At 44.3% G+C, this 25,390-nt stretch overlaps 1 protein-coding gene across 1 annotated transcript in view; it reads left to right on the top strand.

Moving 5' to 3' along the window:
• The first annotated feature begins 8,069 nt into the window (after window positions 1-8,069).
• Window positions 8,070-25,390, top strand: part of LOC144502065 (sodium-coupled monocarboxylate transporter 1-like) — a 79,642-nt gene continuing 62,321 nt past the window's right edge. Inside the window, exons 1-3 of the mRNA XM_078226072.1 lie at window positions 8,070-8,215; window positions 9,167-9,228; window positions 15,303-15,442. Coding sequence (XP_078082198.1) covers window positions 8,070-8,215; window positions 9,167-9,228; window positions 15,303-15,442 — 348 coding nt within the window. The remainder of the gene's footprint in view (window positions 8,216-9,166; window positions 9,229-15,302; window positions 15,443-25,390) is intronic.

The raw sequence follows: 25,390 nt of genomic DNA, 5'->3' as shown, positions 1-25,390 counted from the left end.
GCTGGGCATAAAAAGACCCGTACAGGTCATGGAATGGGCCGCACCTGTTGTTTCTGTCCTTAAGCCGGATAAGTCGGTCCGACTGTGTGGAGATTATAAGTCAATGGGGTTTCAAAACTTTACAGATACCCAAGCACTGGATTGAAGACCCGTATGCCAGGTTAACCGGGGGCCAAACATTTTTGGAGTTGGACATAAGCCATGTGTATCTGCAACTTGAATTGGACGAACCTTCCTGAAGGTATGTGACAATTAATACGCACAAAGACCAATGCAAGTACACTCGCCTGCCCTTTGGGGTCCCATCTACATACACTATTTTTCAACAGGTCATGGAGAACATATTCCAAGGGTTATCTCAGGTAGCGGTGTACCTGTACGATCATTTGGTCACACAAGCTTTGGAACGCGAACACCTAGCGAACCCTTGGAAGAAGTCTTACGGTGATCTTTGGAGATGGAAAGGGAAAAATGTGTCTTCCAAGCAGGTGCTGTGACCCATTTGGGCAATTGGATGGATGGCAAGTGCTTTCATCCAGAGGAAGACAAGGTGAGAACGTCAACTCCAAGGAACCCCACGGAATTGAAATCCTTCCCGGAGTTAGTGAATTAATATTGGAAGTTTATTCTGAATTTAGCTTCTTTATTGACCCCCTTGCATATCTTACTACTGAAACAACAAAGGTCTGGGGTGGGGGGTGAGGGGGGAGGGGTTCTACAGCTGGAAGCTTTCAACAGCGTTGAATAACAATGTTGGTCCTCTAATTTATTGGTCCATTTTGACCTTATCCTGACATGCGATGCCTTCCCTTGTGGAGTTGGGGTGGAACTGGCACATCATTGGAGACATGGAAGGGACATCTTGACAAGTACATGAATGAGATGGGAATAGAGGGATATGGTCCCCGGAAGGGTAGGGAGTTTTAGTTAAGTCGGGCAGCATGGTCGGTGCAGGCTTGGAGGGCCGAAGGGCCTGTTTCTGTGCTGTAATTTTCTTTGTTCTTTGAATAGAGAAGCCTATTGTGTATGCATCCAGGACCCTCTTGGACGCTGAGCCGTGGTGTTCCCAGATTCAGAACGGAGGGGTTGGCAGTTGTCTTTGTTAAAAAATTCCAACAACACATTGATGCTAGACGCTTCTTCATAGTAACTGATCATAAACCATTGCTGTGATTTTCTAAGGAAGACGAGGCAATAGCCCCTCCCCTGTTGCCTCCATCCAGATACCGCACTGGGCCTTGTTATTGGCGGCTTATGAATACCTCCTAGAGCACCACCCCAGGACCCGGTTAGCTAATGCTGATGCACTGAGTCGTTTGCCATTGCTGATAAGTCCAGCTTCACCACCAGCTGTGGAAGAGGTCACGATGACCCTCAATTCTTTGGACACCTTGCCGATAAATCTGCAAGGCAAATCAAGGCCTTGACACAAAAGGACCCAATCCTGTCTAAATTAAAAAGCATAATATTACATGGGGGCTTCAGAGGACAGCCCTCAGATAAAATGGAACACTATTGGATGAAGAAAGATGAGCTCAGTGTTGAGGTTGGAATCGTCCTCTTGGGTTCCCGCATAGTTGTCCCTTGTCCAGGTTGATGTCCAATACGTACTGAATTACAACATCCTATGGAATAGCCACCCTGGGATTTCAGAGATGAAAATGCTAGCCAGGAGTATGTATGGTGGCCCGGCCTTAACCCAGACATTACTGACTTGAGTTGTGCCAAGAGAAACAAAAACTTCCCCCCTCTCAGCCTCCCTACATCCATGGGAGGCCCTGGGTGTGAGTGCATGTAGACTTCGCCTGGCCTTTTATGGGACCCATATTCTTGATTATGGTCAAAAAATGATTGGAGATAAATCGCATGAGCTCCACTACTTCCCATGCTACAAATGAGAAACTATGACAAAGTTTCTGCACGCACAAGATACCTAAAGTTCTGGTTTCTGACAATCACGCTGCCTTTACTAGCACTGAGTTTCAGACCTTCATGCTTTTCAATGGAATCAAACACATTAAGACAGCGCCCTATTATCCATTATTGAATGGGTTGGCTAAACGAAGCTCGGCAGAATCCATAGCGACCAAACTGATGTGATTTTTATTTGACTACAGGACTACTCCTCTCAATGACAGGAACCACCCCAGTAATTTACACAAAATGAAAAATATGTCGTTTACACATTTAGATTCGCACTAACAACTACAGATATATTGAAGCAGCTCTTGCCTGTATAGAGTAGAAAATGAAAATAAGGCAGGAGCCGGTGAAGCACTCCAAACAACATCATCATCAAATCATGTGACCAGCTCTTAAAGCAACCATACAAGCACTTAACTATATAACATCCCTCCCCATTTACTTCTGTGCTCATGACAACAGATTACTACAATGTTATACATATGATAAATAATACTCTAGCCATAATACTATATGCACCACCATTGACTCCTTTAAGGCTTTGGGAGTGACCTAATGTGCCATGGCAACAAGTGTATGTAGATTTTGCTTGTCCATTTGAGGGTTATATCTTAGTCATAATTGATGCACGCTCAAAATGGCCATAAGTTATCATGAGATCTACATCTGAACAAACCATTGAAAAACCTGACAAAATCGTCACAAGATTTGCTAAACTGGAGCAGATTGTTAGTGATAATTGTTCACAGTTTACTTGACAAGATCAGGTTAACGTCCAATAGATTTATCTGGTAGTACGAGTTTTTGGAGCACTGCCCCTTCATCTGATGAGGGGGCAGCGCTCCGAAAGCTCGTGCTACCAAATAAACCTATTGGAAGTTAACCTCGTGCTGTGAGACTACTTAATGTGCCTACCCCAGTCCAACGCCGGCAACTCCACATCGACAAGAGTTTGAAGATTATCTCAAAGTAAATGGTATTCAGCATATAAAATCTGCATCTTATCATCCATTAACCATGGATTACCTGAAAGATTCATATAATCCTTGAAACATTCTTTAAAGCTTCAAGAGAGATCCCCAGCATGAAAAATGTCCGTCTTCAGTCAGTTCGATTCACTCCATGTGATATCAGAAAACAGTTTGATGGTGATGGGATGTTTCACAGCCTCCTGCCTTTACTTCACTTCCTACTCTGTACAGGCAAGGGCTCCTTCAATAGATCTGTTTTTGTTAGTTTGAAGCTTCACATCATTTGAAACACTTTTTAGCAACTTATAGGGCCCGATTTTACCATTGCGTCGCGCCCGTTTTTGGGCGCGAAAACGTGGTAAAGTCGGGTGTGAGGCCACTAACGTGATCCGGCCCTGTGTCCGCGCAGATGCCCACTTTACCGAGACCCGGGAATGACCACGATCCGATTCGCACCTGAAACAGGTGCAACGGCGATTTAAATGCATTTGCATGCATTTAAATTGAATTAATAAACTGCCCTCCCAACTTTATCAGCATTTCCCCCTTTACCACTACATTCGCCAATCCGGAATTGCGCCGAAATGGATGTGCTGAATAAAAGTCTGTTTCGGGCGCTCCAGCTGCTGAAGAGTTGAGTTCAGAACTTCCAACAGCTCTCTGACTCAGATCAGTGGTGGGGAGGGGGGGCTAGGGGAGGTGGGCCAGATCATTCTCTGGTGAGGTGGGGGAGAGGGAGGAGAGAGGCCCGATCATTGTCTGGTTGGTGGTGGGTGGGGGGGGGGGGGGGGGGGGCGGGGAGGAGGTGGGTCAGATGTACCTCGGGGGGGTGGAGGGGAGTGAGGACAGATCATTCTCTTGGGGGGGAGGGAGGCCAGATAATTCTCTGGGGTGGAGGGGGGGGAGGCGGGCCCAATCATTATCTTGGGGGGGAAGTGAGGCCAGATCATTCTCGGGGGGGAGGGGAGTGAGGCCAGATCATTCACTGGGGGTGATAGGGAGAGAGTGAGGCCAGATCATTTTGGGGGGGGGGGAGGGGGGCAGGTGAGCCCGGTCATTCTCTGGTGGGGGGGAGGCAGTGAGGTCAGATCATTCACTCGCCCCCTCCCAAATCAAATTCGTAAGAGGTTTTACGAGCTTTGCAGCAAACTTGAGAACTTCAGGATGGTGCATGTGAGGTTTGCTAGCATCTTGAGCACCTTTTATCTCCCCTGTTACCAACGAAGTACCCCCCATCCTCCTCCACAAACAGCACCTCCTCATTTCACTCCCTCTTGTAGCCATTCAGCCTCCCCATTTTACCCTGGATCCAATTATAATTTATGTTGACATTCCAGCTCTATCCCTTTTCCCATCACTGATGATGTGACCATGCCGCTCCTGACTCTGATCCCTCCTGTCCTTGCGGCCAGCTGTAGCTTCATTTTCCATGACCCCCCCACCATAAGACCATCTGCTACAACCATCATGAGCCTACCACTTCCAATGTACCTAACTCAACTCCCTCCTCTATGCCCTCCCAATATCCTCCCTCAAACTCAAAATCAAATTCAAGAACTCATGGTCCAAGCACTTGTGGCACATCCCTATGATGCTCACTGCCCTGAGAAGCCTTCCAACACCTTACAACGAGACCAAGACATGAGTAACATTCTTTCGCTTCTCAAATGCCCAGGAGAGTCTGGCTTACTTCCCTAAGCATCCTTCTAAACAAGCCCAGGACAGTCTGTTTTCCTTCTCAGGATAGCTTCCCACCCTTTCCTGGTCCTCCCTGCCCTGTCCAGCCTCTGTGCATCTCGGCCGACCGACATCCGATCTAATCAGGAAGCTGGCATTACTGTGTGGTCCTCAAGATGGGTACAGGAAGAAGTCACCCTGGGTGCATGCCACTCATGTGCAGTCATAAATGTAAATGTTTGAATTTCTGATTGTTGGGGAACCTGATTGGGAGGGGAAATTAATTCTGGTAATGTTGTCTTTGACATGAGTCATGCATGCAAAGGACTTCCCGACATTCCTCTCCAGGAAGCTGGCTTGCCTTTAAAGTCCCGAAAACATAATTGCAAAAGTTCATTCTGCCGCTGGGAATTGCGTTTGAGCCTCATGTCAAAATCAGTATTCCCTACCGCCACCTCCTCCCACACCAAGCTTCCCTCTGCAGGTGTGACTGGAAAATTCCAGGCTACCTTTCTGATCAAGGTTCTGATCCAATAATTCCTTTTGTGGCATGAGGCATTATATTATAGGTTATGATGTTGGTGTGAGGCTCCTTGGACCATTTTATTTTATTAAAGGTTATTTCCCTACACTGGAGCAAGTGATGGATTTCATTGTTTATGTCCATCTGATGTAGAAAAAGACTGAATAATGGCACCACATGGAGATAGCATTCTCTAAAGTTCTCCCAGGTTTTATTGGAGGTGTTGATGGAGGTGGTGCAAAGGAGGAAAGTGCTATAACCACAAAGGGTCAGGAGACCCTCCAGACAAATATTCAAAAGGCAGTACGCGGGACTGGATAAGAGTAAAGTCCTGTGGACCTGGGCATAGTGGCACAAAATGTTCAATGACCTCACAGGTTAAAGTCATCCTCAAACATTGCTCAATACACCACATCCCCATCACTCACCTACCAGGAACCTTGATCAATCAGAATTCTTACCGAGGATTCATGGCTGCACCTCACCCTTACACGCTCAGCCCTGTTTCAAACCTCACAGCCACATCTCATATCTAATACACACCGCTAGCTATTCAACCAGGACAGCCATATCACCCACAGGGAGTTCACCATAAACAGTAACACACTTCTATTTCTCCTGCAAGACAAAGCGGCAAACAATTGGAGGCAACAGGAGTTAACTGGCAAGGGACAAGCATGCCAACATGTTCTTAATGCCATGGAGGAGATGGTGCTCACCATCATCGGAGTGTCCATTGTGGCTAATGGTCGGCCTGGAACTGTAGAAAGTAATACTACCCTCAAGCCTAATTCTCCTTCTCATTCCCTCATTCCACCATCTCTTCTGATTTGCATGCAGTTGATCATGCAAGCATGCAGCCCTGAAGCCTCAAGGGCCCCCCTTACTCATCAGCAGACTGCAAACTTGGGATGTTGCAATATCTCAGATCAGCATAGAAAAAGCCCAATGCATACAGGTTAATTGCCATATCACCCTCTCAACCACCAGCAATGCAATACTCACCCCACACTGAAGTAGCAAGTGGCAGATATAAATAAAGATGTCTTTACTGAAGCATATATATTTGATTTGATTTATTATTGTCACATGTATTAACATACAGTGAAAAGTATTGTTTCTTGCGCACTATACAGAAAACATACCGTACATAGAGAAAGAAAGGAGAGAGTGCAGAATGTAGTGTTACAGTCATCGCTAGAGTGTAGAGAAAGATCAACTTAATGCAAGGTAGGTCCATTCAAAAGTCTGATGGCAGCAGGGAAGAAGCTGTTTTTGAGTTGGTTGGTACATGATCTCAGATTTTTGTATCTTTTGCCCAACGGAAGAAGCTGGAAGAGAGAATGTCCGGGGTGCATGTAGTCCTTGATTGTGCTGGTTGCTTTTCCGAGGCAGCGGGAAGTGTAGACAGAGTCAGTGGATGGGAGGCTGCTTTGAGTGATGGAATGGGCTTCATTCATGACCCTTTGTAGTTTCTTGCGGTCTTGGACAAAGCAGGAGCCATACCAAGCTGTGATACAACCAGAAGGAATGCTTTCTATGGTGTATCTGTAGAAGTTGGCGAGAGTTCTAGCGGACATGCCAAATTTCCTTAGTCTCCTGAGAAAGTGGAGGTGTTGGTGGACTTTCTTAACTATAGTGTCAGCATGGGGGGATCAGGACAGGTTGTTGGTGATCTGGACACCTAAAAACCTGAAGCTGTTGACCATTTCTATTACATTGAGGGAGAGATTATCATCGTTGCGCCAGTTCACCAGATTCTCTATCTATTTCCTGTACTGTGTCTCGTCATTATTTGAGATCCGATCCACAATGGTGGTGTCATCAGCAAACTTGAAAGTCAAGTTGGAAGGGAATTTGGCCATACAGCCAAGGGTGTATAAGAAGTATAGCAAGGGGCTGAGGACAAAGTCTTGTGGAGCACCGGTGTTGAGGATGATTGTGGAGGAGGTGGAGGGCCAGGGAGATGGCGTCTGCTGCGGACCTGTTGTGCTGATAGGCAAACTGTAGTGGATCTTACACTCTGTTCATCATTGAGGTTCAGATTGGAGAATTGTTCCCTCTACATTCTGGGTGGATATAGCCTCTAGATAATAAGCTAATCAAAGTCACTCCAAACTCTGAGCAGGTGGCAAATTGACCGGCTCCTAATGCTGAGCCAGCTGATCGATCAGGTTTGCAATCTGTCAACAAATACGACTTTTTTATATAGTCTCTTTAATCTAATAAAATGCTCCAAAGTGCTTCACAGAGTCATTCAAAATTAAATATCACACTGAATAACACAAGAAGATATAGGGCCAGGTGACCAATAGCTTAGTCAAAGAGGTTGAGCTTAAGGAGTGTCTTAATGGAGAAAAAGAAAGCAGAGAGGTGTAGGGAGGATATTCCAGAACCCATTCCTCAGCAGCTGAAGGCACTGACCTCCAATAGAACATAGAACAGTACAGCACAGAACAGGCCCTTCGGCCCACGATGTTGTGCCGAGCTTTATCCGAAACCAAGATCAAGCTATCCCACTCCCTATCATCCTGGTGTGCTCCATGTGCCTATCCAATAACCGCTTAAATGTTCCTAAAGTGTCTGACTCCACTATCACTGAAGGCAGTCCATTCCACACCCCAACCACTCTCTGCGTAAAGAACCGACCTCTGATATCCTTCCTATATCTCCTACCATGAACCCTATAGTTATGCTCCCTTGTAAAATTGTAAAAATTAGGGATGGTCAGGAGGCCAGAATTCAATGGCGTGCAGATATCCTGGAGGAGATTACAAAGAAGCAAAGCGCAAGATGAAGGAGAGAATTGAAAACAAGAAAGAGAATTTTAAAATCAAGATGTTGCTTGACCAGAAGCCATCATAGGTCAACAAGCACCAGTTTGATCATGTGGTTGCTCGTAAAATCTTGGACTTTTAACCTGATTCTACTTCTGACAGAGCTTTTCGGATTGTACAGCAGGAGAAGGAGCAGCTATGTCTGTGAAAAATGTTTTGCAAGTCTGGGATTACGTTGTGTTTGCCGCTATGCTGGTTGTATCAACTGCAATTGGTCTTTACTTTGCTTTTAGACCTGGAAGGACAAAGGGAGGAACTACAGATGAGTTCCTAATAGGAAACAGGTAGGTACAAAGTGTTATAAATTCTATTGGAGGGTTATGAAAAAAAATGACTTTAATAACTACATTTTGGGGCATGAGAAGGAATTTATATACAAGTTCAGAAAAAGTTGCAGGGTTTAATATCAGGTCTATGATCAATGGGGGTTGTACCACTAATAGTCAGATGTTCCAAAATAGAAATATATAAATGAAAGCAAAATACTGTGAATGCCGGAAACCTGAAATAAAAACAGAGAAACACTGGATAAACTCAGCAGGTCTGGCAGTATCTGTGGTGAAAAATGTTCCTGTCTCACCCTGCGTGGGAGCCATAGTGGGTAAGATAGAAAGTTCTGCGGACCATTGAAAAATCCATTGAGCTTGAACAGGAATTTTCGGTCTTGGGGCGCGCGGGGTCAGAGTATCGTGCCCACTGTTTCGAGTCCACATGACTTTTCTTCAGAACTGCTGCTGAGTTTATCCAGCATTTTCTGTTTTTATATTGGAAAAAGATACAGTTGGGTGGGGATAGAACTCACACTACCATTCAGTGACTTTTTGCCAAGGGTGCCTTGCGTGGATGTTGGAGGAGGACACCCTTCGGCTTAACTCAGATACAAGTAACTTGTCAATCAGTATTTTCATCCATGCAACCCAAAGATGAGCTAGCAAAGGCTAGTAGAGACGGGTACAATTTTGTCTTGTAAAAAGCATTTAGACAGTTACATGGGTAAGATGGGTATAGAGGGAAAGGCGCTAAATGCGGGCAATTGGGACTAGCTTAGGGGTTTAAAAAACAAAGGGTGGCGTGAACAAGTTGGGCCGAACGGCCTGTTTCCATGCTGCAAACCTCTATGAATGTTAGCGTTTGTGTGACAGGACACAATAAGACTCACCACTGTCAGGAGAGGAGGAAAGGGCAGCAAGGGAGTGGTTTCAGTGAGAAAATGTGACTGTTGTTTTTTGCTTCAGGCAAATTTCTGCATTCCCAATTGCACTTTCGTTGGCTGCCAGTTTCTTGTCTGCTATTACTGGTAAGTGGATGTTCTTCATTTCACAGAAGTAGGAAAATAATCAATGAAGTATGTAATTTAGAATTTATTTGACCTTTCTCTGATTTCCTAGTCAAATGTTGTTAAATTGGCATGCAACCTTACAAACTGAAGTTAGTTTACACATTGGACCCCCCTGATTGTGAACTGACAACCACATATCTATCAGAAGCAATTTAATGTTTAAAAACTGTAGCATTGTTGTTGCTTTTGACTTTTTAAAGATGGTAGTATCTAAATAATGCACAATGGTCAAACTCTAGCAGATGGATGAACAATTAACAGTTTAGCGTTTCACAAGTTGTTGGGACAGAGATTACAAAATCCACTCATGTATATTCAGTGAGTTTGTGTCTATATCTTGGAAAACAGTGCACATTAACAGAAGAAAAAAGAGAATGAAATACTTCATACTGACAATTTTACTTGTAAAAAGTTGATGGAAGTACAAAATTGGACATCAAATGGAGAATCTTGCCGAACCCAAATGATTTTGGTGTGCCTGAATATAGTCTTTATGGTTGGAGTTCATGTTATAAATCAGGATATTTGTATCAACCATCAAAATTAATCTGCTAGAATCAGTAGTCTTGCCTCTTTGCACATTCTGTCCTTGAAATGACACACTTGTCTACATGCATAACTAATATACAGAGTAGCATCTATGGCTTATTTGCATAATATACCTATCACAAAATTATCTTCACTACTTTTAATTTTAGTGCATGGAGAAGAACACCATTAGAATGTCTATGAATCAGAAGACTCCATAGTGTTATAATACCTAGAATGCCACCGAGGCATGTGTTTATGCACAGAGCGGCACGGTGGCACAGCGGTTAGCACTGCTGCCTCACAGCGCCAGAAACCTGGGTTCAATTCTGGCCTTGGGTGACTGTGTGGAGTTTGCACATTCTCCCCGTGTCTGTGTGGATTTCCTCCGGGTGCTCCAGTTTCCTCTCACAGGTACACAGGTCACTGAAAGTGGCAATGCAGGTGGAGAAGGTAGTCAAGAAGGCATACGGCATGCTTGCCTTCATTGGCCGAGGCATTGAGTTTAAAAATTGGCAAGTCATGTTGCAGCTTTATGGAACCTTAGTTAGGCCGCACTTGGAATATAGTGTTCAATTCTGGTCGCCGCACTACCAGAGGATGTGGAGGCTTTGGAGAGGATGTTGCCTGGTATGGAGGGCATTAGCTATGAGGAGAGACTGGAGAAGCTTGGTTTGTTCTCACTGGAGCAACGGAGGTTGAGGGGAGACCTGATAGAAGTCTACAAGATTATGAGAGGCATGAACAGAGTGGATAGTCAGAAGCTTTTTCCCAGGGTGGAAGAGTTAATTACTAGGGGGCATAGGTTTAAGGTGCGAGGGGCAAGGTTTAAAGAAGATGTACGAGGCAGATTTTTTTACACAGAAAGTAGGGGTAGGTAGTGGAAGCGGATACGGTAACGACTTTTAAGGGGCGTCTTGACAAGTAAATGAATAGGATGGGAATAGAGGGATATGGTCCCCAGAAGCGTAGGGGGTTTTAGTTAAGTCAGGCAGTATGGTCGGTGCAGGCTTGGAGGGCCGAAGGGCCTGTTCCTGTGCTGTAATTTTCTTTGTTCTTTGTTTGTTCTTTGTTCTTTGTTCCAAAGATATGCGGGTTAGATGGATTGGCCATGGTAAATTGTCCTTTAGTGTCAGGGGATTTGCAGGGGAAATACATGGAGTTATGGGGATAGGGCCTGGGTGGGATTGTGGTCGATGCAGACTCAGTGGGCTGAATAGCCTCCTTCTGTACTGTAGGAATTCTATGGTTCATTGGGTCATTAACACGTTCTTAAGAAAAGCTTGGAAATTGGCAATATTTTGGCATGACACATTATAATTCAATCACATTTATCACAGGTTCCCAAATGCAGAAAGCAGTGGGTCACAGCACATATCACTACAAGCTACTGTGGGTGGGATTGTGGTCAGTGCAGATTGTGGCCAAATGGCCTCCTTCTGCACTGTAGAGATTCTATGATTCTATGATAATCCCCTTAACTTCCTCAAGAGAAAAGGGTACCCCTCATTGTATGTAACCAAATGCAAAGAACGTTCACATGATGGCTAGATTTCCTGAAAGTTACAAGATGCAAAGCACATGAGAATTCAATTTATGATGTAATATTCCCATCTGTTGACCAGATTGTCATAAAAATCTATTTGGTTCACTAACGTGCTTTAGGGAAGGCAATCTGCTGTCCTTACCCTATCTGGTCTACATGTGACTATAGACCCACACAGCATTGTGGTTAACTCTTAGATGCCCTCTTAAAATGGTCTAGCAAGCCACTCATTTGTATCAAACCATCTGAAAAGTTAAACAGTATGAAAAACAGATGGGTCATCCTGCACAACTGAGGCACTGGAAACAACAAAGGCACACTCTGCCAGTTGACCATACATCGTTGTCCTCATTCGCATCTGGAGAATTGTACCAGAATTGGGAGAACTGTCCTACAGTCTGGTCAAGCAATAGCCTGACATGGTTATATTTACCAAATCATGCCTTACAACCAATGTCCCAGACTCCTCTACCACCATCCCTGGCTCTGTGCTTTCCCATTGGCAGGACGGAACCACCAGAGGTGGTGGTACAGTGGTACATACTTGGGAATGATTGGCCTTGAAAGGCCTCAACATTCAGATCTTATGAAGTCTGATGGCATCAGGTCAAACATGGGCAATGAAACCACCTCCTGATTATTCTCTACCGCTCTCCCTCAGCTGATGAATCAGTACTCCTGTATGTTTAACACCATTTGGAAGAAGCACTATGGGTGGCAAGGATCTAGAATGTGCTCTTGGTGTGGAACTTCAATGTCCATCATCAAGGCATGTGTTGAGAGAACCAACAAGAGGCTCTATTTGACCTTTGATAGATGTTCCTGTCTATGATAGTATTGGTGGGAGTGATCACTGCATAATCCTTGTGCAGACAACATCCTGTCTTCACACTGAGGGCACCCTCCATTATGACATGTGGCACAATCACTGTGGTAAATGGGATATAGAATATTGCTCAAAACTGGGCATCCATGAAGTGCTGTGAATCTTCAACTGCAGCAGAATTATTTCCAACCACAAAGAACAAAGAAAATTACAGCACAGGAACAGGCCCTTCGGCCCTCCAAGCCCGCACCGACCATGCTGCCCATCTGATCTAAAACCCTCTACTCTTCCGGGGACCATATCCCTCTATTCCCATCCTATTCATGTATTTGTCCAGATTTCCCTTAAAAGTCACTATCGTATCTGCTTCCACTACCTCCCCTGGCAGCGAGTTCCAGGCACCTACTACCCTCAGTGTAAAAAATCTTGCCTCGTACATCTCCTTTAAACCTTGCCCCTCGCACCATTAACTTATGCCCCCCTAGTAACTGACTCTTCCACCCTGGAAAAAAGCTTCTGACTATCCACTCTGTCCATGCCCTCATAATCTTGTAGACTTCTATCAGGTCGCCCTCAATCTCCGTCGTTCCAGTGAGAACAAACCAAGTTTCTCCAACCTCTCCTCATAGCTAATGCCCGCCATACCAGGCAACATCCTGGTAAATCTTTTCTGCACCCTCTCCAAAGCCTCCACATCCTTCTGGTAGTAGAATGTAACCTTGTGGCCTGGCATCTAATCAGTGGATCAACACTTGTTCAATGAAGAATGTAGAAGAAAATGCCAAGAGCAAACCTAAAATGAAGGTACCAACCTGGCGAAGCTACTTTCTATTCTAAACAATGGAAGCAGCACGTTAAAGAGAGTGCAGTGATACCACAACTAACAGATTATCTATAAGCTTTGCAGTCCCATTGCATCCAATCATGAATAGTGGTGGACAATTAAATAATTAATCAAAGCAGGAAGCTCCACAAATATCCCCATCCTCAATAATGATGGAGTCTAGCTTGGAGTGCAAAAGCCAAGGCTAAAACATTTGTGACTATCTTCAGTCAGAAATACCAAGTGGATGATCCATCTCAGCCTCCCTCTGAGGTCTTTAGCATCACAGATGCCACACGTCAGCCATTTGATCCCATGTGATATCAAAACAACAGCTGAAGGCACTGGACACAATAAAATCTATGGTCCCTGACAACGTCCTGTCTGTAGTACCGAAGACTTGTGTTCCAGAACTAATCATGCTCCTTGCCAAGCTGTAACAATGAAGCTGCAGCACTGCTATCTTTCCCACAATGTTGGAAATTGCCCGGGTATGTCCTGTCCACGAAAAGCCGGACAAATCCAATCCAGCTAATTACTGCCCCATCAGTCTACACTCGACCATCAGCAAATAGATGGAAGGTGTTATCGTGCTGCTGACCAGTGACACTAATCAGCAATAACCTGTTCTCTGATGCTCAGGGTGGGATTTGACTCAAGAACAGGTTCTTCCCTGCTGCCATCAGAGTTTTGGATGGACCTACCTTGCACAACGTTGATCTTTCTCTACACTCTAGCTATGGCTGTAACACTACATTCTGCATTCTCTCATTTCCTTCTCTATGAATGGTACGCTTTGTTGGTATAGCACGCAAGAAACAATATTTTTCACTGTATATGTGACAATAATAATACATGTGACAATAATAAATCAAATCAAAAATTCTCCCGTTTTTTGGTGGTGTATCTTTCCCACTGGCCAGAAAGGCAGAATCCCACGCCAAATTCTGCACTTGTAACCTGATTAATTATGCACAGGTGAGTTCCCTCTGAGTCCCATAGTGGGCAGCAGTGGATTTATCCGCCTGCTATCAGCTGGTGAGTTCAAATGTTCCAGCGCCATTTTTAAAAACCAGTCCAACGCACTCATATCACACTCTTCAGCCCCACTGCCTTCACCATACCAGACAGGGGCCGCAATTTTAGCCCCCCCCCACCCCCCCACCCCACCCCCCACCCGACACGGCAATCAGAGTGGACGAGGGGCAGACCATGGAAAGGTCCGTTGACCTCGGGTGGGATTTTACAGATTCGGGATGAGCAAGGCCGTGAAATCCTGCCAGGGTGTCAGCAACCAGAGGGAAAGGTCTAGCAACCTCAGAAAGGAGTCTGTTCTACAGTTCAAATATCCTGCCCTCCCCTCCCAGCCCATCACCTATGAGATACCCGTGCCCCATTTAGACCTTTTGGTTTTGAGCTCACCGTGCAGTCTTGTCCAACTTCCCTCACCTCTGACCTCCACCTGCCTTCCATTGTTCATCTTCTTCATCCACCTCCTTGCCCCTCTGCCCTCCATCAGGAGCCCTCACCCTTCACCTCCCCTCCCTCCACATTCGTATCTTCATTAGGCCACATCCTGACTGGAATCTGATGAGAATTTGGCAGAATGTCAGTTCTGGTGAGAAAACTGGCGTGGAATTCTCCAGCTCCACTAGTCAGTTTTTTTCTATGGATCTTGTCACTTTAACTGCTAAAAGAACAGTAGGCGTGGTTTGTGCCATCAGTCTGGCGAGGCAGGAACTCTTAGAACGGGGAACCGGCTCCACTGAGATCAGGACACCCCTTTTATCTGGAATTTGCTGCCTGGTTTGGTGGTTAAGGCAAAAACCCTCAACTAATTTAAAAGGTACCTGGATCTGCACCTGAAGTATTGTAACCTGCAAGACCAGGTACTGGAAGGTGGGATTAGAATAGGCAGCAATGTTTTTTCCAGCCAGCATAGACACAAAAGGCTGAAGAGCTTCCTTCTGCGCTGTAGTTTTTCAAAGATTCTAAAGTTCTATCTCTATGGCTCTACCTGAGAATTCTCCCTAAATCCCACTTTACGGTTACTGCCAATAATTTTCCCTTCTTTGTGTGTTTTCCAGATTTTCTTTACATCTCTGTCCAGCACTTTTGAATGTTTTTCCACATAAAAGATGGGATATAAACTCAAGTTGTTCCCTGCATGTGTCGGGTATTTGTACCTGTGTGATCACATTCGCGTTATATAAGTCTACGTCAGCTTACTACAAGTTTTTGGAAGTTTGGTAAAAGTACTTTTAGACATGTTCAGATCTCTCACTTGACATTTCTGATTGTTGTTACAGTGATTGCAGGTCCTGTCGAGGTGTATCTGTATGGGATAATGGTTCTGATGTACAACGCCTCCTGTTTAATCACAGTGATAATCACTTGTCTGATCTACATCCCCCTCTTCTACAGGCTAAACATAATTAGTACATACGAGGTAATTTATTTTTCCGTTCCTACTCAAATCATTGCCTATTATTTTACTTTATTAACAATCACTTTTCAGTCCTGTTTTTCCTGCCTTGGGATTTGTACAGCTGCATTGATCTGCATTTGTTTAGATCAGTTTTTTCCATCAGCATAATTTGCACTAAAATATTGGATTATTTCATAGATATATTACATATATATTTTTACCAGAATAATAAAAGAATATAAACTGCAGCAATTAATTTTCCTGGTGACGTTTCCTCCCTTTACGTTTTCAAACTTTTTATTATTGTGCAATCTTTTTATATCGTGGCTGCCATAATAATGAAATATTTCCAGAGATAATTGTATCAAGAACAAATTTCACAAAAATTTAACTCAGTGATTGCATGGAGCATTGCAAGCCTCAGGGCAATTGTTCTGGAGTGCCAGTGAGCAAGTCATAAATTGTGTATAATCCACCGCACATACCTAACTTTACTATGCATTTGAGCTTAAGTACACAGGAGAAAGAGGTCTAGGTAGAAACAATATGCTGTCAACATTGCTGTCCATTAGAATAACTTCTTAGTTGGAGATTGGAACAAGTGCAGTATTAAAAACATGCAGGGTCAAACAGAGCTATAATTTTCCTTTATTGGTTATCTGTAGGATTTGTGGAGCATTTAGATTGCACACAGTGACAATTGTTGCTTTTCTTGAAGATTCCAACTGAACATGATGGAAAATGGAATGTGCCTTAGTGGGTAATGGAAGCTAGATTGTTGGTTCCAGATGTCGGTGTTGCTGTAGGAAAATAAACATTTTTATGCACATGATTTGCAGATTTCTAAAATGCAACTTTGCTAATCATTATTTGAGTCTTGCTGAAAAAAAGAGACAAGTCAAAGGTTTTCCTCATGCCCCCATCAAGACATTGCACAAGAACACCAGTAGAAGGGAAAAACAACAATTTATACAGTACGCGGAGAGTGCTGATTGTTTAGCAAGTGGACTCTGATTGATAGAACCATTGCTCCAAGGAATGAACTAGTGAATGTCTGTCACTTATTTTGTTTAGATGAAACAGGTGCAATGCGTGTACCTGTTATTTCTGTCTGCAAAGAACAGAGCCCTGTCAATTCATATCAGTGTGTCAATATAATTCCTAGCACATTGAGGACATTGCATTTTGTAAGCATGGGCTGGTTGGGTACGGTCTGTATATTGCCCAAAGCAAACGGTGGCTGGGACATGCTGTTTGATATGATCCACCCATACTTGAATCATACGACCTACATACCAACCATTATATTTCTTCAGTGGAATGACATCTAACCTCCTACCTCTTGCATATTTCTAAAATATGAGTGATATGTTCACTATGTATAAATATGCAGCTGCATGCTATAATTTCTTGGCATGTCTTAATGGACTCGGCCCTGTGCTCAAATTTACCTTTGAGATAAAGCAGTCAAAATACATTTAAATTGACTTAATGGGCTGCACGCCCAACCTTACCGGCACTTCCTCCTTTCCTACCGCGTTCGCTCATCCAGAATTGGCACGAAACAGACATGCTCCATAGAAGTCCAATTCGAGCGCTCCAGTTAGTGAGGAGATATGGCGTCCAATGGCTCTCTGCTTGAGATCGGTGGGGAGGGAGGGGGGGAAGGGGAGGTGGGCCTGCTGCCACTCTGCCTGAGATCGGTGGGGGGAAGGGGGGGGGTCCGCTGCCACTCTGCCTGAGATCGATGGGGGGAAGGGGGGAGGGACCTGCGATCGATCTGGGTGGTGGGGAGTGGGGGGGAATAAGGGGGTCAGTAATGTTGTGGGAGTGGGGCAATTTCTGTGGAGGCCAGGAGGATGCATTATCCGGCCTGTGAGGGATGTGGCAGGGGAGCCGCATTCTATCATTTTTTTTTCTGCGCAGTTGGAGGCGCTGATCGGAGCTGCAGGATTTTGGGTTTGTTAAGCCCCACCCACAGGCTTCTGCAGCGCAATTCAGAATCGCTGATATTTTTGCAGGCAGAGTGCGTATGGGGGCACCTGAGAACGGGTCTAAAAGTCGGATCTGAAACACTCCCAGTTTCAAGTTCGCCCAGCACTTCGAATCAAAATGGTAAAATAGGGCCCACTGTGTCCAAATATTAGATGCAATTCTGCAATTGGCCGACCATTGCTAAATAATCCTCAGTGTGCTTGGGATTATACAGGCAACCAATTTAAGATTGTCAGTTGAGCTCACATTTGCAAGTACTGGAAGCAAGTACTTATTATATTATGTATTATATATTAATACACAGGACCCTGTTCTTTGCAAACAGAAAGAACATGTACACACATTGTACCTGTTTCAGCTAAACAAACTGAATGACAACCATTCATTGACTCATTCCTCAGGGCAATGCCTTGACCAATTAGGTTAATCTGCCTGGTTTAAATTTCAAACAATGCTTGGCAGTTAACTAACAGTCACCATCAACTAGTGCATTCTTCATGGCAAAGCCTCTACCAATCAGAGTCCACTTGCCAACCAATCAGCACTCTTTTTTTCATGCAGTATAAATTGTTGTTTTCCCTTTATATTGGTATTCTTGCACTGATGAGTGCAAGCCTAAAGCTTGGAAAAGTTTCAACATTTCTCTTAGAACCATAGAAAATTACAGCTCAGAAACAGGCCTTTTGGCCCTTCTTGTCTGTGCCGAACCATTTTTTGCCTAGTCCCACTGACCTGCACTTGGACCATATCCCTCCACACCCCTCTCATCCATGAACCCGTCCAAGTTTTTCTTAAATGTTAAAAGTGACCCTGCATTTACCACTTTATCCGGCAGCTCATTCCACATTCCCACCACTCTCTGCGTGAAGAAGCCCCCCCTAATATTCCCTTTAAACTTTTCTCCTTTCACCCTTAACCCATGCCCTCTGGTTTTTTTCTCCCCTAGCCTCAGCAGAAAAAGCCTGCTTGCATTCATTCTATCTATACCCATCAAAATCTTATACACCTCTATCAAATCTCCCCTCAATCTTCTATGCTCCAGGGAATAAAGTCCCAACCTATTCAATCTCTCTCTGTAACTCAGCTTCTCAAGTCCCGGCAACATCCTTGTGAACCTTCTCTGCACTCTTTCAACCTTATTTACATCCTCCCTGTAACTAGGTGACCAAAACTGTACACAATACTCCAAATTCGGCCTCACCAATGCCTTATATAACCTTACCATAACACTCCAACTTTTATACTCGATACTCCGATTTATAAAGGCCTATGTACCAAAGGCACTCTTTACGACCCTATCCACCTGTGACGTCACTTTTAGGGAATTCTGTACCTGTATTCCCAGATCCCTCTGTTCAATTGCACTCTTCAGAGTCCTACCATTTACCCTGTACGTTCTACTTTGGTTTGTCCTTCCAATGTGCAATTTCTCACACTTGTCTGCGTTAAATTCCATTTGCCATTTTTCAGCCCATTTTTCTAGTTGGTCCAAATCCCTCTGCAAGCTTTGAAAACCTTCCTCACTGTCCACTACACCTCCAATATTTGTATCATCAGCAAACTTGCTGATCCAATTTACCACATTATCATCCAGATCATTGATATAGATGACAAATAACAATGGACCCAACACCGATCCCTGCGGCACACCACTAGTCACAGGCCTCCACTCAGAGAAGCAATCCTCCACAACCACTCTCTGGCTTCTCCCATTGAGCCAGTGTCTAATCCAATTTACTACCTCCCCATGTATACCCAGCGACTGAACCTTCCTAACTAACCTCCCATGAGGGACCTTGTCAAAGGCCTTGCTGAAATCCAGGTAGACAACATCCACCGCCTTCCCTTCATCCACTTTCCTGGTAACCTCCTCGTCAAACATGACCTACCACGCACAAAGCCATGTTGACTCTCCCTAATAAGTCCCTGTCTATCCAAATATTTGTAGATCCTATCCCTTACCACACCTTCCAATAACTTGCCCACCACCGACGTCAAACTTACTGGCCTATAATTTCCCGGATTTCTTTTGGAACCTTTTTTAAACAACGGAACAACATGAGCCACCCTCCAATCATCCAGCACCTCCCCCGTGAATACTGACATTTTAAATATGTCTGCCAGGGCCCCTGCAAGTTCAACACTAGCTTCCCTCAAGGTCCATGGGAATACCCTGTCTAGTCCTGGGGATTTATCCACTCTGATTTGCCTCAAGACAGCGAGCACCTCCTCCCCTTTAATCTGTAAAGGTTCCATGACCTCCCTACCTGTTTGCCCTATTTCCGTAGACTCCATGCCCGTTTCCTCAGTAAATACGGATGCAAAAAAACCATTTAGTATCTCCCTCATCTCTTTTGGTTCCATACACAGTCTACCACTCTGGTCTTCAAGAGGACCAATTTTATCCCTCACTATCCTTTTGCTCCTAACATACCTATAGAAGCTCTTTGGATTTTCCTTCACTCTGTCTGCCAAAGCAACCTCATGTCTTCTTTTAGCCCTCCTGATTTCCCTCTTAAGTAGCTTCTTGCACTTTTTATACTCCTCGAGCATCTGATCTGTTCCTTGCTGCCTGTACATTTCATACAACTCTCTCTTCCTCTTAATCAGTGTAACAATCTCCCTCAAGAACCAAGGTTCCTTATTCCTATTTACTTTGCCTTTAATCCTGACAGGAACATACAAACTCTGCACTCTCAAAATTTCTCCTTTGAAGGCCTCCCACTTTCCATTTACATCCTTACCAGAGAACAGCCTGTGCCAATCCACACTTCCCAGATCCCTTCTCATTTCATCAAATTTGGCCTTTTTCCAGTTCAGAACTTCAACCCGAGAACCAGATCTATCCTTATCCATGATCAGGTTGAAACTAATGGCATTATGATCACTGGATCCAAAGTGTTCCCTCACACTCACATCCATCCCCTGCCCTAACTCATTTCCCAATCGGAGATCCAATATCGCATCCTCTCTAGTTGGCACCTCTATATACTGATGTAGAAAATTCTCCTGAACACATTTTACAAACTCTACCCCGTCTAAACCTTTAACAGTATGCGAGTCCCAATCTATATGTGGAAAATTAAAATCCCCTACTATCACAACTTTGTGTTTCTTGCAGTTGTCAGCTATCTCTCCGCTGATTTGCTCCTCCAATTCTCGCTATTGGGTGGTCTATAATACAACCCCATTAATGTGGTCATACCTTTCCTGTTTCTCAGCTCCACCCATAGGGCCTCTGTAGACAAGCTCCCTAATCTATCCTGCCTGAGTACCACTGTAACATTTTCCCTGACCAACAATGCCACCCCCCCCATCTTTTATCCCTCTGCATCTATCCCGCCTGAAACATTGGAACCCTGGAACATTGAGCTGCCAGTCCTGCCCCTCCTGTAGCCAAGTTTCACTAATGGCTATAATGTCATATTTCCATGTGTCTATCCACGCCTTCACCTCATCTGCCTTCCCCACAATACTCCTGGCATTGAAATAGACACACTTCAAAAGATTATTTCCACCACACTTCTTTCAGCAATACTCAGGTTTTGTTCTACCAAACAATTAGTAATTACTATTTCTTGATTTATTAGTTTCTCAAGTTAGCGGACATAGAAATTCAACATAAGTCATCCGAGAAGCTCCACGCCTTCCTTTGTAGCCAGAAAGACGAGAAACCATCTCATAATACATGAGGAATATTTAGCATACCATGCAATTGCACACCCATCTACATTGGGGGAAAAAGAACACAGTCTACACACTAGACTCAAGGAGCATTAAACCTGCTTCAAAAAGTGAATGGGACAAGTCAGCTATCATCAAGCATACTCAACTTAGTATCCAATGGTCCAACTCCTTGACCTTCCCTCCATTGTAAGGTCAGAAGTGGGAATGTTCCTGATGATTTCACAATGTCCAGCACCATATATGACTCCTCAGATACTGAAGCAGTCTATGCCCCATATGCAGCAAGACCTGGACAACATTCAGGCTTGGGCTGACCAGTGGCAAGTAACATTTCATGATACATTACTATCTCTTTCACCATTTCCAGTCATTTCTACAGATGATGGACAGAGAGTATGTTGCCAGGACTAAATGTCCAGGCCAACCAATTCTTTTTAAGGTAACAATTACTCTTTACAAAGTAAATTTTACAGGGTGTAAGCATAATATCACCTAATGTTACCTCTCTCACTTTGACCTTTAACCTAGTAAAATGTGTTAAAGTAGAATCATGTAGAAGGAGGGAGCCTGTATTGATTCTCTGACAGAGCATCTTACCCAGGCCCTCTCCTCCGCCCTATCCACGTTAGCCCACACTCTTACTCTGCTAATCCCCTTAACTATACATCTTGGGATATGAAGAGGCAATTTAGCATGTCCAATCCACCTGACTGTGGATCCATCCATCTTTCGACTGTGGGATGAAACTGGAGCACCCAGAGAAAATCCACACAGACACGGGGAGAATGTGCAAACTCCACACAGACAGTCATGCAAGGATGGAATTAAATCCGGATCCCTGGCACTGTGAGGCAGCAGTGCTGACCACTGTGCCACTGTGAAACATAGAGGCCCATGTCAAAAGAAATCTGAGCCATATAAGGAGATATGAGGGCAGATGACCAAAAGTTTAACAGAGGTAGATTTTAAGGAGTATCTTAAAGAAGGAAAGTAAGATAGAGAGGCAGAGAATTCCAAAGCTTGGGCCCATAGCTGAAAGCATAGCTGTTAGTAATGGAGCAATTGAAATTGAGGATTGCTGAAGAAGCCAGAAATAGATGAGCATGAGTACCCCAGCGAATGGTGTGCTGAAGGCGATTACAGAGTTAGGGAAGGGCTTCAAAAGCGAAGACTATATAATTCAGGGATCATAGGGATTCTGGGTGAACAGGATTTAATGTGAGCTAGCACACAGACGACAGAGCTTTGGAAAATAAAGCTTATGGAGTGTCGAACATAGGTGGCCAGAGTTAGAATATTAAAACCTAAAGCTAACAAAAGGATGGATAAGGATTTCAGTAACAGATGGACTGAGGCAGGGGCAGTTTTGGACAATGTTACAGAAGTAGAAACTGGCAGTCTTACTGATCATGATGACATGTGCTTTATCTTGGGGTTAAATATGATATCATGTGTGCAAGTAGTCTGGTTCAGCCTCAAAGAGTTGACAGGGTAAGATATGGAGTCAATGGCTAGTGAGTGGAGCCTGTGGCAGGGACTGAAGACAAAGCTTTGCCAATAGAGAATTCCTGAAAGACCCTCAAATGTATATGGTGTAGATAAGGGTGGGATAATTCTCCCAGTTGTGTCACTCTGTAATTAGCAGCAAAAAAACAAATCCCAGTCTTTGTAGTCAAAATGTTAGAAGTGAACTTTGCAATAGTTCAATAGACTGGGCAGTGTAGTCACTGAGATTTCCATTGCATTTCTATTGGAAATTAAGGTATTCATAGAAGCCCAACAGTGCAGAAGGAGGCCATTCAGCCCAGCGAGTCTTACACCAGCTCTTACCCAGGTTTACCCCATAATCCCACGTATTTACCCCACTAATCCCCCCTAACCTATATACCTTTGGACACGAAGGGTCAATTTAACATGACCAATCCAACTAAAATGCACATCTTTGGAGTGTGGGAGGAAACCGGAGCACCCGGAGGAAACTCACGTAGACACAAGAGAACGTGCAAACTCCATACAGACAGCGACCCAAGGCCGGAATTGAACCCAGGCCCCTGGCGCTGTGAGGCAGCAGCGCTAACCACTGTGCCACCGTACTACCCTAATATTCTTATTGATGTAAAGTAAAAATAAAATACCATGGATACTGGAATTCTGAAATAACAACAAAGTGCTGGAAAATCTCAGCTGGTCCAGAAGTGGAGAGAGAAACAGAGTTAATATTCCAAATCCAATATGACTCCTCTTCATTGGTTTTATTGTTCGCGTGACAGTTTGTGTTTCAAAGACTGAATTTCAACTCTTAACAATCCACAAAAAGCAGGACAAATCCAACCTGGCCAGTTGCCACCCATCAGTCTACTTTCACTCATCAACAAAATAATGGAAAGTGTCCCCAAAAAAGTAACAAGTGGCAAGAACCTGCTCACCGAAGATCAGTTTGGGTTCTGACAGGATCGCTCAGCTCCTGATCTCATTATAACCATGGTCCAGAAGTGGGTGGCACAGTAGCACAGTGGTTAGCACTGCTGCCTCACAGTGCCAGGGTCCTGGGTTCAATTACCGGCTTGGGTAACTGTCTATGTGGAGATTGCACATTCTCCTCGTGTCTGAGTGGGTTTCCTCCGGGTGCTCCGGTTTCCTCCCACAGTCCAAAGATGTGCAGGTTAGGTGATTGGCCATGCTAAATTGTCACTTAGTGTCAGGGTGACTAGCAGGGTCAATACATGAGGCTACGGGAATAGGGGCTGGGTGGGATTGTGGTTGTTGCAGACTCGATGGGCTGAATGGCCTCCTTCTGCACTGTAGGGATTCTATAATTCTATGATTCTAAGTGAGGTGAGGGTTACTGCCTTTGACAGTGAGTGGGCATATGCATGACAGATGCAGTATAAGGTGGATAAATGTAAGGTTATTCACTTTGGTAGCAATAACAGGAAGATAGATTATTACTTGAATGAGTATAAATTGAGAGAGCTGGATACTCAGCGAGACATTGGTGTCGTTGTGCATCAGTCGCTGGAAGTAAGTGTGCAGGTACAGCAGTGCAAATATTATGTTGGCCTTCATAACAAGGGGGATGTTTTGCTGAAATTGTATAGGGCGTTGGTGAGGCTACACCTGGAGTATTGTGTGCAGTTTTGGTGTCCTTATCTGAGGAAGGATGTTCTTGTTATAGAGGGCGTTCAGTGAGGTTTGCCAGGCTGATTCCTGGAACGGCAGGTCTGTCATATGAGGAGCGACTAAGTCGGTTAGGATTACATTCACTGGAGTTTAGAAGAGTGAGAGGGGATCTCATTGAAACTTATAAAATTCTAACAGGGTTAGACAGGGTAAATTCAGATAGAATGTTCCTGATGGTGGGGGAGTCCAGAACTAGGGGTCATAGTTTGAGGATAAGGGATAAACCTTTTAGAACTGAGATGAGGAGAAATTTCTTCACCCAGAAGGTGGTGAATGTGTGGAATTCACTACCACAGAATGTAGTTGAGGTCAAAACATTGTCTGATTTCAAGAAGAAATTAGATATAGCTCTAGTGGCTAAAGGGATCAAAGGATATGGGGGGGAAGGGGGGGAATCAGGATATTGAATTTGATGATCAGCCATGATCAAAATGAATGGTGGAGCAGGCTCGAAGGGCCGAATGGCCTTCTCCTGCTTCTAGTTTCTATTTTTCTGTTTCTATCAAGGCAACATTTAATCAAGTATGATATTAAAAAAGCCCAAACAAAACTGAAGGCAATAGGAATCAAGGATCATACCTAGCACTAAGGAAGATGGTTGTGGCTGTTGAGGTCAATTATCTCAGTCCCAAGTCATCACTGCAGGAGTTCCTAAGGGTCAGAGCCCAACCATCTTCAGCTGCTTCATTAATGAGGTGGGAAGTGTGATATTCGCTGATTGTTTCACAATATGATGTGGAAATGTCAGCGTTGGACTGGGGTAGACACAGAAAGAAATCTCACAACACCAGGTTAAAGTCCAACAGGTTTATTTGGTAGCACGAGCTTTCGGAGCACTGCCCCTTCACCTGATGAAGGGGCAGTGCCCCGAAATTCGTGCTACCAAATAAACCTGTTGGACTTTAACCTGGTGTTGTGAGACTTCTTACTGTTTCACAGTATTCGGCAACATACATGACTCCTCAGAGAAGTCCATGCTCATATGCAGAAAGACCTGGACAATATCCAGGCTTGGGCTGATAGTAACGAGTGACTTGTGGCCCATGTGCCAGGCAACGACCATCTCCAGTAAGAGGGAATCTAATCAACTCCCCTTAACATTTAATG

Source organism: Mustelus asterias, chromosome 12 (genome assembly GCF_964213995.1).
Source record: "Mustelus asterias chromosome 12, sMusAst1.hap1.1, whole genome shotgun sequence".
Classification (NCBI taxonomy): domain Eukaryota; kingdom Metazoa; phylum Chordata; class Chondrichthyes; order Carcharhiniformes; family Triakidae; genus Mustelus; species Mustelus asterias.
This window is presented reverse-complemented; position numbering and strand designations above follow the sequence as displayed.